The sequence below is a fragment of the Gopherus evgoodei genome, chromosome 4 (assembly GCF_007399415.2).
Source record: "Gopherus evgoodei ecotype Sinaloan lineage chromosome 4, rGopEvg1_v1.p, whole genome shotgun sequence".
NCBI lineage: Eukaryota > Metazoa > Chordata > Testudines > Testudinidae > Gopherus > Gopherus evgoodei.
In genome coordinates, this window is record NC_044325.1 from 99,988,398 (window position 1) to 100,009,368 (window position 20,971).

The following is a 20,971-nucleotide window of genomic DNA, read 5'->3' on the forward strand; positions in this document are numbered from 1 at the left end:
TTTAAAAAATTACCCCCATCACCTGCAGCTGTGATTGGGGTAAGTGTTGAAATGGAGGATATAAATGGATAGAGAACAGAGGAACTATCTATGATTAATTAATATGGATTAAATGTGTTTATCAGCTCTTAAAAGAAGTAGGAGACAGAAACTGAAATACCTGATTAGATAAATAGTCCAGTATCCTGCATTAGCCACTGGCCAGTACCACATGCTTAAGAATAAAGTATTAACCCCACCGCCACCCAACCAAGCAAACACACACAGAGACTGGACACAAACTGCAACTACAGTGGTTGCCATTAAAACTTGATATTTGCAAAATATTGTTGTTGTAGAAAATGTAGACATTTTAATGGTAACGGATAGTCTTAATCAGTTTCAGTTAAAATTTACAAAAACAGAGCACGGATGGTGCAGGAAAAGGCTGTACACAATAGACATTTCTTAATTGCAACCCTCAAAAACTACAGATTAAGAAATAATCTCAATTTCTGCACACATAATTTTGTGCTCCGATGAATTGCAGGTGCAAACATTAAGACATTTAACTATTAATTTGTGCCATACATCATTACTCATCTAACTGCTAAAAGTATACAACACATTTATTTTCTATCTGCGTAAATGGAGCTTGGGTTGAGTGAGGTCTGGCTGAAAACGAGACTCAAAGGGGCAGATTTTCAAAGGCTCAAACAAACGTTAGGTTCCCAACTTCCACTGACTTTCAGCAGGAGTAAGGTGCCAAAATGTCATTTACACTTTTAAAATCCACTCCTAAGGGCCATATTTTCAAAGGTAATTTATTTAAATAGGCATTAGACACCTAACCTGCTTTCCTTTTTCTAAATCGCACTAGATATTACTTTCTAATATCTAAAATATGTAAAAATACGTAAAAAAAAGAGTGATTTCCATGCAGATTAAAATAATGCACCAAACACTTTCATTTTCTTTATTTTCAATCGATACTGTATGAATACAAAGTTTCTAGAAAGCTACAAAAATTCTACCACTTTATCAAGAAGGCATCAAAATGTGTCACGTTGCAAAGACATGAAAACACCTGCAGTAACCGACACAAAAATAGCATTTTTAGAGTGATGAAATAATTGCACTTAACTGTCATGGATATTAAAGTTATCACACATATGTACCGCAAAAGCTAGAATACATTTTTTTTTACAAAGCACTTTATAAAAAAATTCTCTGCACACAAAACCTATAATTTTCATATTACTATCGTACTAAAGATAAAGTCACTTTAAAGCCAACACTTAAAACATTTTTAAACAAAAAAGGTACCAGTACCTACACACAGACAATAACAAATACAAGATTACTGTACTGCCAAGAGGTTTGACTGAAACTCCTTTTGAAAGCTTCTGCAAATATGTTAAAAAAACATTTGAGAACATTCACTTTTATCAGAGCTTTCCCTCCCTGTCTAATCAAGAGGTACTTTATCATCAAAAGGCAGGTTCTACATCAAAAGTTACCAGCAGCAGTACAATATTAAAGTAACCACTGACCATATATGAATATGCTTAAGTCACAAACCCAGTTTATACACATTACACAAATAAACAAAGTGAGAATTCCATTAAGTCATTTACAAATGTGAACAAATGCACATGGCAACAAAAAACCAAAACTGTTTTACATAAAATGTACTGATATTGAAGGATTAAAGGCTATTCAGGTTTTTAAGTGTTATAAAATTCTTTTGTCTTTTTTTTTCAGGCACATATTGTATTTTTTGTCTGCAGTCAAGAGCCTGAAGCAAAGAGGCCCATACAAAAAACAAAAGCAAACACACACATTTTGTAAGGAGGTAACAGGGACACATCTTTCTTTGTCAGCTGAGTGCATTTAAGAGTTAACTTACACAGTAAAATTAATCACATGATCTCAGCAAGATTGACCTGAAAAGTTAGAGACCAAGATCTCCCAAGTATTTTTGAACTCTGAATTACCTACCCTCAATCTTTCAGGGGGGTTAAAAAAAAAACCATCAAGAAAGATAGGGGGAAAAAATCATCCTGAGAAACTGGAATCTACTACCATGCATGTTGAGTGACTGAGTAGTACACGTATTAATGTGGGTCATGTTAAACATTACATTAAACATTCCTGGTTCTGAATGATCCAGTAAAACTTGATGGAAAGCAAGCATGTCTAAGAATTAGAATGGGAAAATAAATAGAAACGAATCAACTTGTCAAATGTTATATCTGACATCTATTCGTCAGTTACTTGCATTTAATGTTAACAGACACCCTTTTGTTCTTTCATTAAGAGCATATAAAGCAGTGAGTTTGTTGAGTGTGGAGCTATTGCCAAACGGAATGGCTGTAGCTACAGCAGAAGGGGAAAGTGGAGAAACAAGCATAAGATGTGTAACTTCTTTAAAATAGTGGTACAGTACCTAAATAAATCATTTTAGAATTCAAGTAAGTAAAACTACATTTGTTAGTAGTAATTTTTTGAACTGCCAAAAATGGTACCATTATTCTTATTTGAACTTTTGTACAATGAGATAGGAAATAATAGGATTAAATTGACTTCGCAATAAACTACTGTTTATCACAATTGTTATCAAATCTTTCTCCCAGCAGTTATATTTAATAACTGTAAACACATGCTGTACTTTTGGGGCCAAATCCTCTTTACCTTATCCCAGCCTTATTGAGTTCAACAGGGCTATTTGTGTGAGGAAGGTAAATGAGATTTAGACCTTGGAGGGAAAAAAAAAAAAGTTTTTTAGAGACAGGGCACTTGAATTATCACAATATTTACCATAGAGTGTCACAATATTATATATAAAAGTTAATCTTAGTTTTCATCAAATATTTAAAAATCACACTGAAATTGTATTCACAACTATATAATCCATTTGCCAGCTTTTGGTTTGGCTGATATTTTTTTTTTTTTTTTTTTAATCTTGCTCCTCTTCCTGTCAATTTCACCTCTAGTGTACACTATGGCCCCAATTCACAGAATGTGTCAAAAGCAGACACATTATTTAAAGGAGCTGCCTTTCCTGCACTGAGACAGTGCTTGGAAAAAAACAGAGTTTGGAATGGTGCTGCAGGCAGTTTTCCACACAGCACCTTCATCTAACAGTGCTCATGCTTAACATTATGATGCTAATAAGCACATGTCAAATTACATTTACTTCAATTAATTTTTTTTCTGTACTTTCATCTCAAATTTTATGCATCTGACTTTCAGAACACTTGACTTTGTAAACAAAATAAGTGCAAAATTAGGATACAGAAGAAACCTTCACAGACACTGAAATATTTATCAGAATAGAATAATAAAGTCACATTTATCCACTGTCTGAAATTCGGTCGTTTATATGGACATCACATTACTCAGATGCAAGACTGGATGAAAAGATGAAAAAGGTGAATCACTGATCATTTTTATATTATAAACAAATCAGTCACTGGGTTACAATGTTGCAAATCTATGTCAAACAGTTAAATGGCATATAGATTATTTTCCAGCATTATGCAATCTGGTGATTTGCAAAATGACATTAGCATAAATGATGCTCTTTCGTGAATGGAGGCCTGTAGTTTTGACTTATTCCAATAAACCAAAGGCATTATGGTGATCACTTAATATTTTTGGTCTCTCTACAAATAGTCGTTATTATGGCAGCACTTTTCTAAGCTGGAATTTCAAACCAAAGGCACTTTCATGCTAGAGTGCAGAAGAGTCACAAATAGTTAAGTATTTGGTCATGAAATTTAAAAAGGCAGCATTATTAGTACAATTCATTTTTCACAGAAAACTATGAAGTTGTAACCTTTCATTTTGGTATAGACATTTCATTGTGTAATAATGGGATCTGACTATGCTGAAGGTTTAGACCAAGTAATCAAAGAGCTTCTTGTGGAGGGGGAAAATATTTTTTTTTTAAATGGAACCAATTAATAAAACACATATAAAATTGATTCAAGAGGCTAAAGGTATTTCTAATACAACACTAAGGCACTGCATATTGTAATGCTTTGGCAGCTCTGAATTAAAAAGTTCCTAGAAAAAGTAACAGTAACAAGATAAATTCTTCCAGCTTACAAAAGAGCTCACAGTTTACAGGCAGCCTTTTGGACTACACACTCCCCGATATATATTGAAGGACTTAAGGCTTTTAAGAATGAAACACATGCAGGGTTTAGATCATTTACATAAGTGTAAAATAAAGACAATGCAAATCTTTCTCCTAACATTACAAATGTGAACACCAATAAACACTGTGGACTTTTTATACCCTATAGTTATGACATATGTAGTGTGCCAGATTGTATAAAAAATCTGTACCTGGTTTTGCAAATTGAATTCTATATTTTATACTCCTCAAAGAATTTGTTAGAAAAAAATCCATCAAAACCACAATTCAAAAACCTAAATAGGAGACAAATTTTAGAACCAAAACAAAAGAAGTAGTTTTTTGACTTGTAAACACCAAGTGCTTAGAATAAAGAGCTACCGTTAGGCTGTTACAATACAGTGCTTTTCTTGATGTGATTGTTAGTGTTATAAATGTATTAAGAGATCTTATGACATGGACATCAAATTTTATGCTTGACAGAATATAAACAATTAAAAGATTCATCAGCTCTAATATCCTCACGTAGAATAATATGACAGCTAGACATCACAGCAATCACCCACCTTTATAGTTAGACAGATCAGATGTTTTATAGCCTAAGGAATTGAAACCCCTCCCCCCAGATGCTGGCCCCTTCCTCTAATGTAAATCCTAACAGTATTAAAGATTAACACAATGAAAGGCAAACATTCAACAACCCATAACTTGCTGCACATTACAAATACTGATTGCTCTTCTAGCCAGTATACTGACTAAGAATATTCATCTATATTTATGCGGCTATAACTGAGGGCACTTTTTAGAATGACAGTGTCATAAAAATTAAAACTGTAAACCAATATATTATACCTGGGGCAAATTCAAGATTCTAATTACACATAGGCACATGCCTGAAAACTGCAGCTGAGAAGAGAACTGTTGAACATATTTCTGTGCCCTACTCATGGCTCCCTAAGACTTACCGAGCCTCTGATAAATGTGTTTTTTGGATGTCTGCAGCGGCCATGCATCTTACCTTGTAACCTCTGTTTGATATGTCCTGTTAGGATTTGTGGTTTGCCAAATGGATTGCAATGTTTTAGCCTAGTTATTTCCCATTATAACCCATTTCTCCTCCCAGTACTTTTAATATTAATGTTGCATGGGGCAGTGAAACGGCAGTGATTGAATGGATGGCAGAGGGGCAGAATCTGAGTAATACTAAGGACAGGCTGTGCCAATAAGAATCAGAGAACATGGGGCATGTGTGTATCCCAGAAAACTATTCACACCCACCACACTTTTAATCCTTATTAGTATTAAAATCTCTTCAATTCACTCTATGATAGAATCTTCTCTGAACTACCTACTTTTCAGTTTATTAATCAGAGGGATGAACAATGCACATCTGTGTATTCTGGATGTGAAAGGCAATCAGACCCTAAGTGGTATTGATGGGTGTCCTACATGCACTGCCTACTAGTACTAAATGCATCATGTCTTGTTTGAGACTGGTGACAGAACTGGGATAATATATGTGCCGGAACATCATGAAGAATGAGAAAAGAAAGAACATAACCCTTCGAATCTGTTTTACCTGATGATGGTTGTGATTTTCTAGCATCCCTACGACATTAAAGCTGATGAGGCTTTTACTGGCCTATGTATTCTTCTCTCAACCACATTACTTTTTCTAGTTTGCAGTTTACAGATTATTTGCAATGCAGTAATAATGTCAATTGTTTCCCCCTATGTTTGTTAATTTTGGTATTGCAAATTTTTCACTCAACAGAAAATATAATTGTCCGTATAAAATATAACTGCACACACAAGACTACATACAATGTAAGTCTAAATTTTCAGTATTTACCTACTTATTGCAAAATGAACCATCATTTTTTCATTAAATAATCAAATCTCCATATTAGTATAACACAACTTTATATTTTAAAAATACACTAGATACGTTAAGTATAAGGGTTGATGTTCTCTTCTCTGCAATACCTGTTGGAAAGTTTAATGAATTAGAAGATTAGTTTTAACATTGAGAAAAAAAAATACAAAATTTGCCTAATTTTAGGACCTGCTTGTTTCTATCATGCATTTCTTAAGGCTATATTTATCATTTGGTTTCAAACAGAAAAATGTTTCATTTTAAAAAAATAATTTAGTGAATTAACATTCGTCCATATCTTCCACTCTAATTAGTTACAAAGATAAATCTATAAAGATTATTAACTTTGTGTACTAATTTACAGTTATAGTTAAAGATTCATTTCAATTTCACTTGCATCGTAAATAAGTATTTTATTTTGGAAAAAAAACAAAACAAAAACCCTAAATAAATTCTTATAATGCTGTAAGTTTTCCCCATGGCAAATGCTCTGTCTTACATTTTTTCTATCACAATTAAAAATAAAGCCTCCACAGACAAAGGCATTAGGTTCTTAAATACAGTCTTCCCAAAGAACTGTCGTTTACAAATTTGAAGAACACTTAGTTTTAGACAGAATTTTTTACAACTGTACCAGAATTTCACAGCTACAATTATATATGAACACATTAAAAATGACTTCACTAAAACAGGATTTAGAAAAATGTGGGTGAAAGCCGGGCCAGAGGCACTGCCACTTAGTGTTGAGGTTTACAGTCTGTGTTTTTGATAAAGAAGTATAATGAAGTGTATATATAAATAACTGCTCAGTCCTTTACAAGCCTGTAGATGTGATGTTGTGCTCCATGTTCACTGTTCGAAACTTCAAATACACAAGCCATACAGAGTAGGGTTTCTTGTGTATCCCTGTTTGTTACAACCTGGGGGGCGGAGGGGGAGAGAAAAAGTAGACAGTCGTGTTATAAACTTGGAAAAAAGGATTTGCACTAAAAGATACTGTAGTTTGAAAAGAGAAGAAAATATAATTGTAACTTTGTGTTTCTCAAACTTTACAAAGCTGAGCCCCACTTTAGGAAAATGAAATTGACTATACCCTTTCCAATCTCAAAATGATCTTCATACTGTGCTACTCCTCTCCTTTCTTACATGCTTTGATGAGCACTGAAATAGTGAACAATGTTGACATTTAAAGTATCACCACTGGCAACTAAATTAGCACCCACTGAAATGAACTGGAGACATTACACCACAGAGCGTGTGTTTCAGGCTCTCTGCAAATTAAAGCAAACATCGCTGCACTGTTTATAGCAGGGTTATACCTGTTTTGAGGGTTTTCTTTGTAATCATAACAGCTAAAAACATATGGAAAAAGTAAGCTGGAAAACAACTGAGAGGTCTCACCCCAGCTAGCCTTTTGTGTCCTCCTACAGGACTGAGACCCCACGTTTGGGAAACAACACATCCAGTTTTGAAACTAGACTCTATCACTCTTCCTCAGGTTGAATAGGACCTAACTCCATGAATAGTTCTACTGAAGTCAGTAGGACCACTTGGCCTTATATATGTAAGAGTTGCAGAGTCTGGTCCTTAATTTCAAAGTTAATTGACCCCTGCCAAAACAGAACATAGTTTAGACTCAGTCGTAAAGAATAGCGAATGCTTACCAACAAAATTGTAAAATTTTCCAATACACTGTTCATCATATATTTCTCTGGTAAATGTTTGAGCTTGTGTATGAAGTTGATCATATATTCACACATTGGAGAGCGGTTTATTCTGTACACAAACCGGCCATTCTCAAACCTTGCATATTCCGTCTGAATAGAAAATGAAAAACATTTTAAGAATATTTACCAATAAACATATTTCTACAGTGATCAATAGAGAGAATGCAAAATGTTGGGTTGGTTCTCTCCGGCTAGATTGGTTTGGAAACAACAACATGTACAAAGTGGAGTTGTTGATCTGAAATGCTAGCCTTATCACACAAATCTCCTTCCATAGCCTAATTTTGGAAATTATATATTGGGTATGCAATCTTGATTTATTTCCAAGTTTATCACTTTAAATCTCAGAGAATGAGGCCTGTATAAGCTAGCGCTCAAGTGAGAATAAATGCATTGAGAAAAACTTCACAGCATACTTGATCTTCAATGATTTTAAAACAGTTTAAAGATGACTGGGTACAGACGAAGCAAGAGGGGGTAATTTTACCCATATCTTAATGTTATATTTTAATTACTATATGACTCACTAAGCAATTGTCTACATCAGAGGAAAAGAGTCAACTGTGATGGAAGGAAGGAGAATAGACTAGTACCTGGCCCAACAGATCCCACTAAGGGGATGGGTCTGTGATTCAGTGCCTTCCTGCCCTCCACCCCACAACTATCTATTGTCATGATAAATAGTTCTCAATGGCTGGCTGAACTTCTTGGGCTGCTGACTTCAGCCAGGACTGGGATAGTGGAGGTGATGCCAGAAGTTGTTGTTCTTTGGTGGTCCCCATTTATGGGGACCACAATAGCAAAAGCAGGGCTTGCACAGCAGCCCCTGCCTCTATAAATGCTTAAATTACAGCTGTAAACTGGAAATCACTGTGCAACAACTGAAATGTAGCTAACAAATGGTGGTGGTGGTGGTCGCTAAAAGGTACATCATTGTAACATCACAATACAACCCTCCCACCCCCAATACCTAACCAACTAAACTATACAGTGGGAGCTGCTTGCCATCTTAATAGGGTTCCAAATGTGGGTCTGAATTGTCATGAGAGTGATGCATCCAGCTGAAAATGGGAGAAAAATTATTTCTGCTTCATCGCTCTTTTGCTGGGGAGATGCGGGAATCAGCATTGGCGTCGCTTCCAGGCTCCCCAGCTGAAAAGACGGTTACTCACCTTTGTAACTGTTGTTCTTCGAGATGTGTTGCTCATATCCATTCCAGTTAGGTGTACGCGCCGCGCGTGCACATTCGTCGGAAAACTTTTACCCTAGCAACTCAGTGGGCCGGCAGGTCGCCCCCTAGAGTGGCGCCACCATGGCGCTCCATATATACTCCTGCCGGCCCACCCGCTCCTCAGTTCCTTCTTGCCGGCTACTCCGACAGTGGGGAAGGAGGGCGGGTGTGGAATGGATATGAGCAACACATCTCGAAGAACAACAGTTACAAAGGTGAGTAACCGTCTTTTCTTCTTCGAGTGATTGCTCATATCCATTCCAGTTAGGTGAATCCCAAGCCTTACGTAGGCGGTGGGGTCGGAGTGAAATGTGGCAGAATGAAAACTGCTGAGCCAGAGGCTACAGCATCTCTTGACTGTTGAACCAGGGCATACTGCGAAGTAAAGGTATGGACCGAGGACCAATGGAGCTGCACGACAGATCTCGTGGGTAGGAACACGAGCCAGCAAGGCGGCAGATGAAGCCTGAGCCCTGGTAGAATGCACGGATGTGGTTTGGGGAAATATGAGCCAAATCATGACAAGTGCGGATGTACGCCATCACCCAAGATGAGATCCTCTGAAAGGAAAACAAGCAAGCCTTCCCTTTGGTCTGCTACCGTGACAGAGCTGGGGCACCTTACGAAATGGTTCTGTCAGCGCAATATAAATGCGAGCACTCTACAGATGTCCAGGGAGTGCAATTGTTGCGCCCATTGCGTTGAGCTGTGGGTAACATGAAAGGCCGAAACCACCTTAGGGAGGAAAGCCGGGTGTGGTCATAACTGCACCTTGTCTTTGTGAAACCTAGTGTACGGCGGAACCACCGTAAGAGCTCTGAGCTCAGAGACTCGTCTGGCCGAGGTAACAGCTACGAGGAAAGTTGTCGTCCAAGACAGGTATAGCAGAGGGCCGGTCGCGAACGGCTCGAATGGGGGAGACATAAGTCTGGTTAAAACTAGGTTGAGGTCCCAGGTTGGGGCTGGGCAGCGCACCCGAGGGTGCAACCGCTCCAAGCCCTTGAGGGACCTCAAACCCATAGAGTGTGAGAACACGGAACGTCCACCTTAGCCTGGCTGGAAGGTAGAGATGGCTGCCAAGTGTACCCGCAGCGATGATACTGCCAGGTCCTGCCGCTGAAGGCCAGAGGCAGGCCAAATAGAGGGGATCGAGACCTCAGTAGGAGCAAGATCGAGCGTATTGCACCTGTAGAAGAAACGCGTCCACTTGGCCAGGTATGTTGACCAGTTGGAAGGCTTCCTGCCATCTCGGCTCAGTTACGCAGCAGCCACACTGTGAGGCGAAGAGGCTGCAGGTCCGGGTGACGAAGCCTGTCGTGGCCCTGAGTGATGAGGTCTGGGTGGGGTGGCAGGGTAATTGGGTTGGTTATTGACAGGCCGAGCAACGTGGTATATCAGTGCTGCCTGGACCACGCTGGAGTGATCATGATGATGCATGCTCTGCCCCTGCGGAGTTTGAGTAGGACCTAATGAACCAGTGGGAACAGTGGGAAGGCATAAAGGAGTTGGCCTTTCCACAGCATCAGGAATGCGTCCAAGATCGATCCCGAGGAGAGACCTTGGAAGGAGCAGAACATCTGGCATTTTCTGCTCTCGCGGTGAGCGAACAGGTCTATGTGAGGAAAAATTTCCACTTCCGGAAAGCAGAACGCCTCACATGGGGCAGAGTGACCACTCGTAAGACAGGAAAGACCTGCTGAGTCAAAGCACCAAGGCGTTCCGAACGCCTGGGAGAAAGGACGTCACCAGCTCCATCGAGTGGGCCATGCAAAAGTCCCAGAAATGGATGGCCTCCTGACAAAAAGGGGGGGAGGACCATGTCCCTCCCTGGTTATTTATGAAGCACATGGCCGTTGCGTTGGCTGTAAACACCGAGATACCATGGCCTTGCAGCTGCCGCTGGAACACCTGGCACGCCAGGAGGACTACTCTCATTTTTGGGGCATTGATGTGGAATGCCAGCTCCCGAGAAGACCAAAGGCCTTAAGCTTGGAGGTGACCATGATCACTCGAGCAGAGAGATGACGCATCCGTCGTCAGGGGCAGTGAGGGCTGGGGCGGATGGAACCGCATCCCTGCCCACACCAGGGAGGGAGTTAGCCACCACTCTAGGGAGCCTAAGATGCTCGAGGGAACGGTGACTACCATGACCATTGGTTCCCTGTCCGGGCGGTACGCCGAGGTGAGCCGGACTTGGAGAGGACGGAGGCGGAGCTTGGCGTGTTTGGTTACAAACTTGCGGGCAGCTATGGACCCAGGAGACTGAGACAAGTGCGAGCCGAGGTCGTTGGGAAAGTCTGCAGACCTCGGATGATTGTTGCCATCGCCTAAAACCGCGGCTGTGGTAAGCAGGCTCCGGCTAGATTGGAGACCAGGATAGCCCCTAGGAAGTCCAACCTCTGCGTGGGAACCAGAGTGGATTGCTCTATAGTAATCATCAGGCCTAGACCTGTGAATAAGACCGTGACGATGACCACGTGCTGAGTGGTTTGTGTCTCCGAGTCTCCTTGGATAAGCGAATCGTCCAGATATGGAAAACGCATATCCGACATCAGCGAAGGTAGGCGGCGACTATGGCCATACACTTGGACAATACCCGTGGGGCTGTAGAAAGGCCAAACAGCAGGACCGTAAACCAGAAGTACTGACGGTTGGCTAGAAAGCGGAGGTATCTCCCGTGCGGAGGGAAGATGGCGATGTGAAAGTACGCGGCCTTCATATCGAGGGCGGCATAGCAGTCCCCAGGAGGCAAGGATGGGATAATGGTTCCCAGGAATACCATGCGGAACTCCAACCTTATCCTAAACTGGTTGAGACTGCGCAGGACTAGGAAGGTCTGAGACCTCCGTTCGAGTGGGGGACTAGGGCATAACGGGAGTAAAACCCCTTGCCCCTTTCGTCCGTCGGCGTCTGTACCTCTTGTACGAGGAAATGCTCGTGAGAGGGATCCCTGAAGGGGGACAGAGTTGGAACAAATTAGAGGTGGTATCCATGCTCCACCGTGCACAGGACCCAGCGATCTGAAATTAACTGGGGCCACGCCAGGAGAAAGCGAAATTGGGATCCCGGCCTGTGACTGGTACACCGCCCTCAGGCGCACCTTGGAAGGTTCGTCTTTGGTCTCAGTGGTAATTGCGAGGGACCTTGACCTTGGCTCTTTAGGGGTCCTGACGTTTGTCTGCGACCACCTTGGCCTCGCCTTTTACCAAAGTCCTGTCTCTGGCTAGGCACAGAGTATGGCGGCTGGGGACAGAAAGGCCTGCGTTTGGTCGCTGGCATATGCATGCTGAGAGAGCGCATTAGGACCCTGTTGTCCATCAGGCTTCACAGCCTGGGGCTGTCTTTGCCGCGAAGAGGCCTTTACCAACAAAGGGTAAGTCCTGAATGGCATACTGCAGCTCTGGCCGGAGGTTTGAAACCTGAAGCCATGAGATGCACCTCATGGCGACACCAAAGGCCAGAGTCCCGGCTGCTGAGTCTGCTGCGTCCAACGAGGCCTGGAGGGACGCTCTGTGTACCTTTTTCCCCCGTCCTCCAAGACGGCAGCGAACTCTTGGCGGGAGTTTTGAGGGAGAAACTCCATAAACTAAACTACCTTCACCCAGGTGCTATAATTATAGCAGCTAAGCAAGGCTTGTTGCTTTGCTACCCAGAGCTGCAGGGCCTTTGCAGAGCACACCTGGCGGCCAAGTAGGTTCATTCGCCAAGCCTCCTTCGGTTTCGGGGCTGGCGCCCGCAGGCCATGCCAATACCCCTCCTTAACAGACTGAAAGACTAGTGAGCAGAGAGGAGAGCGGACAGACGAGCAGTTGTACCCCTTAGAGGGCACCATACCGGGTCCTCTACCTCTGGGACCTCCTCCACCTCAGGTTGTCGGGGGGCGTATCAGAATCGTGGTCCTGAGCATAAGATCTGCGCATGTGGGATGACATGGATCCGTGTCTGGATGGCCATGGAGGTACTAAAAAAAGGCATTGGCAGAGTCTCTGACTCTATCTGACCTTGCCCAACTCGGCACCGGGGACCGGCACCGGTACCTGGAACGAGATCCAGACCTGCAACCAGAACGGTGCCGGGAGGTCAACCGAGATCTCGAGGCTTGGGGAGAGGCTACGGGAGTCACGGTACCTGTCTTGGTGCCGGGAGTCGGAACGGTGCCGATAGTAGCGGGTCGGTGAACGGTATACCGACTGGTGCGGCGAGTGTGACCAGTACCAATGAGGAAAACAGCACCGGGACTGCAAGTGGTGTCGGGCGTGCCGACAGGACCTGGAGCGTTTGCAGGACCGTGATCATGAACGGTACCGCTCTGCTGTGCTGACAGAGGACGGTCATATGAAGAGACTGTATTACCCGCACCGGCGGTGCCGGGGTCAGGCAGCATCGACTCTGTCATGGCAGTGAGATCCCTCACCATTGGTAATGTCTCCGGCGTGGAGGGAACAGCAGGCTCAACCACAGTGCATACTGGGGAGCTGTCAGGCACCTGATTCGACGGCCCTTGTGGGACCGGGATCGACGGTGCCGACGTCGTCGGTGCCTCAGCAGGTGTCGGTGCCGGGCGATCCGACTTAGACGAGCTCTCTGGCTGCGGTGCCGTTGGCACGGAAGCAGCAGGAGCAGGGGGCTCAACCACGGCGCGTGCCGGGGAGCCGTCATGCACCGGATTCAGTGGCCCTGTGGGACTGGAATCGACGGTGCTGATGTCTTCGGTGCCTCTGCAGGTGTCGGTGCCAAGCGATCCGACTTAGACGAGCTCTCTGGCTGCGGTGCAGTTGGCACGGAAGCAGCAGGAGCAGTAAGCTCAACCACGGCGTGTGCCGGGGAGCTGTCAGGCACCGGATTCGACAGCCCTTGTGGGACCGGGATCGACGGTGCCGACATCGTCGGTGCCTCAGCAGGTGTCGGTGCCGGGAGATACGACTTAGACGAGCTCTCTGGCTGCGGTGCCGTTGGCATGGAAGCAGCAGGAGCAGGGGGCTCAACCACGGTGCGTGCCGGGGAGCTGTCAGGCACCGGATTCGATGGCCCTTGTGGGACCGGGATTGACGGTGCCGATGTCATCGGTGCCTCTGCAGGTGTCGGTGCCGGGCGATCCGACTTAGACGAGCTCTCTGGCTGCGATGCGGGTGGCACGGAAGCAGCAGGAGCAGGGGGCTCAACCATGGTGCGTGCCGGGGAGCCGTCAGGCACCAGCGGGAATTGTAGGCTCTCTCGATCTCGGAGGAAGGGAGGGGTGCCAAGTTGACTTCGGTGCCGGCGACGGCCGGTGCCGAAAGGCCTTGGTAGTACCGGCGGGGTCCGGTGCCGAGGAGGCGCTTCTGCCAGCCGCTTGATCATCGCTTGGTGCCAAAGGTGGAGGGGTAAGTGAAAGTCCCGCTCCTTCTTGTTCTCGGCTTAAAAGCCTTGCAAATGGGGCACTTAGCTGTCAAGTGTGATTCCCTGAGGCACTTCAAACAGGAGTCATGTGGATCTCCCGTCGGCATCGGCTTCTGGCATGCCGAGCCCATTTTAAAACCCGGTGAGCCGTGCATGGGCTCCAGCATCGGGTGCAGGGAAGGGGCTACTTCCTGAACCCCGCTAACTATACTAAACTATGTTAGCAAAGAAAAAACGTATAACTATACAAATATATATATAAAAGGATTATAACGTAACTATATACGAGAACTACGAGTAGCTAGGGAAGTGGAGGTCAGCTAAGCCGCGCTCCACTGTTCCAACGACCGACACGGGCGGTAAGAAGGAACTGATGAGCGAGTGGGCCGGCAGGGGTATATATTGAGCACCATGACGGTGCCACTCTAGGGGGCGACTTGCCGGCCCACTGAGTTGCTAGGGTAAAAGTTTTCTGACGAATGTGCACGCGCGGCGCACACACCTAACTGGAATGGATATGAGCAATCACTCGAAGAAGAAGGTAAGTTGCTGTGTTGCCAGTGGTTGCCAGGGGAATGATGGAAAAGATACTCTAAGTCAGTAAGTAATTGGGATTTTACTTTCACTAGTGTCACCACAAACACAGTAATCCAAACTAACCAAAGCACTATCAGGAAGGAAAACATTCCTTCAAGAAAGACTGGAGGAGGGTAGGAAAGTGAGATAAGAGGATTAAGTAAAATGAATTAGAGTCAATTTTCCATTTTGTACTGCCATTACATTGGCAGAAATGTACTGTATAATAGCATGAATCAGCAGAGTAACACCATCAAGAAGTACATCCTACCTCTACTTTTTCTACTACTTGCTTTCCAAATGAGCAGACTTTGGTGGAACAGGTGATTGTCATATTTTCTGAGCTCTCATATTGACTAGTTACTCCATAAAATGCTCCTGTATCATCTTGAATGTTGCAGTTTAAGTCAGCCTGTGGGGGAAAGTAACAGATATTGAATATTATCTTTGTCATCTAGGAGGGCCATAGTAATGAGCAGTAATTAACTCTCAGCCTACCTCTTTTTCCCTACCAAAAGTGGGGAGGGAAAGAGGCAAGTCTATAAACATAACTGCCACAGAGTTAAAGAGAGAGAAAGTAAAACTCAGGTGTTCTTTTTTAATAAGTAAAAATACATTTCTTTCATAGGTATAAGTTCAATGTCACAGTAAAAACCTTAGGAAAGTGGTAAGTTTTTCAAACTATAAGCAACAAAACAATTGCACACCTATCATTAAAAGACCCATTGTTCCTTTTAACTATAGGCCCACTAAGATCTTGTCTACCCTATGGGGGAGATCAACCTACCGTATGCAATTTCAGCTATGTGAATAATGTCGCTGAAGTCGACGTACTTAGATCTACTTACTGTGGGGTCCACACTGCTCTATGTCGACAGGAGATGCTCTCCCGTCGACTCCCCTTGTGCTTCTTGTTCAGGTAGAGTACAGGAGTTGACGGGAGAGCGAGCTACAGTCGATTTAGCAGGTTTAGTCCCGCTAAATCAACCACCGATGAATCAATCCCCGGTAAGTGTAGACAAGCCCTAATTCTGCCCGTGGATACACAATTAATTAACAGAAGTGAATGGGAGTGGCATATGTCATGATCCAAGGGCCTCAAGCCTGGGCATGCAAGGTTTATGGGAACAGGCACACTCCAACTGTCCATCTGGCAGCCTGCTGGCAGAAGCTTACCCGAGACACATGAAGTCCAGTCCCCATGTGAGCGCCTGCTCCTTCAGTACGATTGATGGATTCCCAGAGCATCTGACTGGCCCACTAGTCCTACTTAAGCTAGCAGCAGGAACAGGAAGCTGTGTGAACAACTGGACTTTAGCCTGCTCTGGACTTTGAGCTTTGCACTTCCTACTATTGGCTCCTGCTTCCCCAGCTTGATCTTCTGGCATTCTGAGTCAGCTTGGCTCCTGGCATCCGACTTGTGGTTCCTCACCTCTGGTTTGTCCCCTGCTTCTGAACTTCTGGTATCTTGACCCAGCTGACTCTTGACTCCTTTCCCAAGACAGTGGATTCTGGCACTGACTACTAGGTATGGCTGCCCACAACTCAGCCACAGCAGCTTGTCTGGACCTCAGTAACCCTGCGGGACCGAGCCCAGTGCAAGAAGGATGGAACCAGCAGCACATCAATGGCCACCAGAAGCACTGGACTTGCCCAAATGGGCCTCTTGCCATTGGTGGATGATCAAGCACTGCAGGCCCAAATTGCACAGTTGACCTTGGACAGCCAGCAGGTGCAGGACCAAGTGAGGCAGACCAGCACCAAGAACACTGGCCTGCAAACACAGCCTACAGCATCTTGCCTGAAAGGGGCCTGTGATACCCTTGCTCAAACAGCTCGATGGGAACAGCTGGTGGTTCCAGGGATTCACGAACCAGTGCCGCTGTCTGTTTCTGATAGGGCTCCAAATCTATCCTCTGATTTGGCCAAGGTGAACTTGTAATCAGCCTGCTGGTTGGAGACCTATTACATTGGGCATCCCCCATGCTAAAAGGCCATAGCCCCATGCTGTCCAACAGGGAAGGCTTTCTCCAACTGATGTCAACTGTCTTCAGTTACCTGCACTGAGCCTGAATGGCTGAGGCCACCCTGAGGCAGGAACAAAGGAAGTGGCCTCCTATACAGTGCACTTTCACCACCTCATGACATATACAGAGTGGAACAAGAACAGGTCACTTTCCCGTTGGAAGTCTACTGTCAGCAGGCCAGGGACCAGAGAACATTGTACCCAGACTCAAGACGGTTCAAGTAGGTGTAGTCACCCCTATGGAAGACCCCACTAGGGCAGTGGCTCTCGACCTCTCCAGACTACTGTACCCCTTTCAGGAGTCTGATTTGTCTTGTGTGCCCCCAAGTTTCACCTCCATTAAAACCTACTTACTTACAAAATCAGACATAAAAATACAAGTGTCACAGCATACTATTACTGAAGCATTGCTTACTTTCTCATTTTTACCATATAATTATAAAATAAATCAATGGGAATATAAATATTGTACTTACATTTCAGTGTACAGTACATAGAGCAGTGTAAACAAGTAATTGTATGAAATTTCAGTCTGTATTGACTTCACTAGTGCTGTTTACGTAGCCTGTTGTAAAACTAGGCAACTCTCTAGATAAGTTGATGTACTCTCTGGAAGACTTCTCCGTACCCCCTTGGATGAACATACCCCTGGTTGAGAATCACTGCACTGAGTGAACTATGGAACTCCCCCTGCAAGTATCACAACTAGGTTGATGTCTCTGAGAATAACAATGCAGAAAACTTCCACTCACATTAGGACTACGATTACCACACAGAACTACAGCGAGGGGGGAAGATACCATTTGGGCAGATATATGTAATGTCAGAAACCAAACTGTCAGTATGAGGAGAATGTTTCCAACAGAACCTGGTCTGGGGGTTCATTTGCAAATTGACTTCACCAGCCGATGCCCTGGTCCTTTTCATAAAAAGGAAGGACGGCAGTCTCCACCTCTGTTTCAGTTACTAAGGCCTAAATCAGATAATCTGGAACTGTTCCCTGCAACCCTGATCCCTAAGTTCTTCGATTGCATGGAGCTGCTCACATATTCACTAAACTGGATCTTTGGGGAACTTACAACCTTGTTTGTATTCACAAGGGGGACGAATGGAAGTCTGCCTTTTTGACTTGCTATGGCCACTTTGAATATTTGGTTATGCCATTTGGACTGACTAATGCCCCAGCGATGTTCTAGCACTTCATTAACAATGTGCTACGATACCTACTGGACCAATTTGTAGCAGTGTACTTAAATGATGTATTGATTGTCACAGACGATCTGGACCAACACACCATTTATATCGGCACAGTCCTGGAGAGATTACAAGACTGTGGTTTCTATGCTAAACTTGGGAAGTGCATATTTGATCAGGCCTGAACTGAGTTCCTGGCGTTTCATCCTGTCCCTGGAATGAATCAAGATGGATCTGTGCAAGGTCCAGGCTGTTTGTGACTGGGTACTCCCACCTTCTCCGCAATGTGCGTGACATACAATGTTTTTTATGTTCTGCGAACTTCTACCAGATGTTATTTTCAGTTTTTCTGAAAATGTCAAGCCCTTAAATGCCCAGCTCTGGGAAAACACCCAGTTCCATTGGTCCCCCAAGGCCGAGCATGCATTCAAGCAGTTGAAGCTTACCTTCTCCACTGCTCCAGTAGTGACCCACCCAAATGTGACAAGCTATTGTTGTAGAAGCCGATGACTCTAGTTTGGCAATCATGGCAGTCCTCTCCCAAAGGCCTGGACCCAAGCAAATACTGTACCCTATCATCTACTACTCAAGGAAGCTCAAGCTGGCTAAGTGAAACTATGAGATCTTGAAGGAGCTGCTGGCAATTATCACTTCAAAGAGTGGCAACACTATTTGGATGAGGCCCACCAACTAGTCCAAGTGTTTAGCAACCATAAGAACCTGGAGGACCTGTGCAGGGCCAGGCCCTAAGCCAGTGACAGCTGCAGTAGGCCCTATTCTTCTCCCAGATTAACTTTACCTTGACCTAACACGCTGGAACCAAAAATTGCACGGCTGACACCTCGTCTTGAAAGGACAGTAGCTGGTGTTCTTCAAGATGTGTTGCTCATGCCCATTCAACTTAGGTGTGTGCACTCACCACATGCACTGTGCCGGAAGTTTTTTTCTCAGCAGTATCTGTAGGGGACTGGCTCTGGCGTCCGGTGGAGTGGCACACACATGCTGCGGTATATAGGGTGCTGCTGGTTCCCCCGACTCTCAGTTCCTTCTTGCTGGAAACTCCAACAATGGGGAAGGAGGATGGGTTGTGGAATGGACATGAGAAACACATCTCAAAGAAGACCAGTTATGGAAAACGTAACTGTCTTTTCTTCTTTGAGGGCGTGCTCATGTCCATTCAACTTAGAGGATTCCCAATCAGTACCCCTTGGAGGTGGGTATGAGTTCACGGATGTGTAGATCCCAACACAGCTCTGCAGAACTCAGCGTCATCCCTGGCCTGCTGAGTGATAGCATAGTGGGCCGTGAACGTGAGCACTGAGGACCACGTCGCGGCTCAACAGACATCCTGGATTGGGAAGTGTGCCAGGAAGGCTGCCAAAGATGTCTGCACTCTGGTCGAGTGGGCTCTGATGATCGGTGGTGGAGGGACTCCCACCAACTCATAGCAGGTCCAAATGCAAGAGGTGATCCAGTTAGAAATCCTCTGCGTGGACACTGGGAGGCCCTTCATCTTATCAGCTGTAGAGATCAAAAGCTGAGTAGACTTACGGAAAGGCTTTGTCTGATCTAGGTAGAAAGCCAGGACCCTTCTCACATCCACAGCGTGAAGGTGCCTCTCTTCACTAGTCTCATGGGGCTTAGGGCAGAAGACTGGAAGGAAGATGACTTGGTTCATGTGGAAAGTAGACACCACCTTGGAGAGGAAGACTGGGTGGGGCCGGAGCTGGACCTTGTCCTTACAGAAGACAGTGTATGGCAATTCTGAGGTCAGGGCTCACAGCTCAGAGACTCTCCTCGCTGACGTCACCGCCACCGGGAAAGCTACCTTCCACGTTATGTGAGACAGGGAGCACGAGGCCAAAGGCTCAAAGGGTGGGCCCGTGAGCCTGGACAGAACCAAGCTGAGATCCTACTGAGAGGTCAGGGACCTAACTTGAGGAAAAAGTCCCTCAAGGTCTCTGAGGAACCTGACCGCCACGTCATGAGAGAACACCATCTGCCCTGGATTAGCAGATGAAAGGCAGAAACGGCCGCCAGATGCACCCTGATATAGGAGTGTACCAGGCCCTGGTTCCTCAAATGAAGCAGGTAGTCTAAGATCAACTGCACTGAGGAATATGAAGGGGTGTGTGTGTCATAAACAGATAGCTAAGGGTTAACATCTCTTTCACCTGGAAAGAAGTATCTGAAACACCTGACCAGAGGACCAATCAGGAAACAGGATTTTTTCAACTCTGGGTGGAGGGAAGTTTGTGTGGGAGTCCTTTGTTCTTGGTCTTTTGCCTGTACTCTCTTGGCTATGAGGGGATTTCTATTTCCTGCTTTCTAATCTTCTGTTTCCAAGTTGTGAGTACAGAGATCATAAAAACAATAGGGGTTATTGTTTTTTTCTTTTGTATTTACATGTCTATAGTTGCTGGAGTGCTTTGAATTGTATTCTTTTTGAATAAGGCTGTTTATTTAATATTCTTTTAAGCAAATGACCCTGTATTTGTCATCTTAATACAGAGAGACCATTTTTATGTATTTTTCTTTTTTTTTATATAAAGCTTTCTTTTAAGACCTGTTGGAGTTTTTCTTTAGTGGGGAACTCCAGGGAATTGAGTCTGCAGCTCACCAGGGAATTGGTGGGAGGAAGAAGTCAGGGGGAAATCTGTGTGTGTTAGATTTACTAGCCTGACTTTGCATTCCCTCTGGGTGAAGAGGGAAGTAATTCTGTTTTCCAGGACTGGAAATAGAGAGGGTGGACTCCCTCTGTTTAGATTCATGGAGTTTGCTTCTGTATATCTCTCCAGGAACACCTGGAGGGGGGAAGGGAAAAGGTTTATTTCCCTTT

The 20,971-nt window shown here is 44.5% G+C and overlaps 1 protein-coding gene across 2 annotated transcripts in view; it reads right to left on the reverse strand.

Moving 5' to 3' along the window:
- Positions 1-941: 941 nt before the first annotated feature.
- TEAD1 (TEA domain transcription factor 1) overlaps positions 942-20,971 on the reverse strand; it is a 154,555-nt gene continuing 134,525 nt past the window's right edge. For both annotated transcript variants that reach the window (XM_030560343.1, XM_030560342.1), the window contains 3 exons: positions 15,184-15,324; positions 7,664-7,816; positions 942-6,919 (listed from right to left, as the gene is read on the reverse strand). In XM_030560343.1, the coding sequence (XP_030416203.1) occupies positions 6,806-6,919; positions 7,664-7,816; positions 15,184-15,324 (408 nt within the window). In that variant the 3' untranslated portion in view covers positions 942-6,805. The remainder of the gene's footprint in view (positions 6,920-7,663; positions 7,817-15,183; positions 15,325-20,971) is intronic.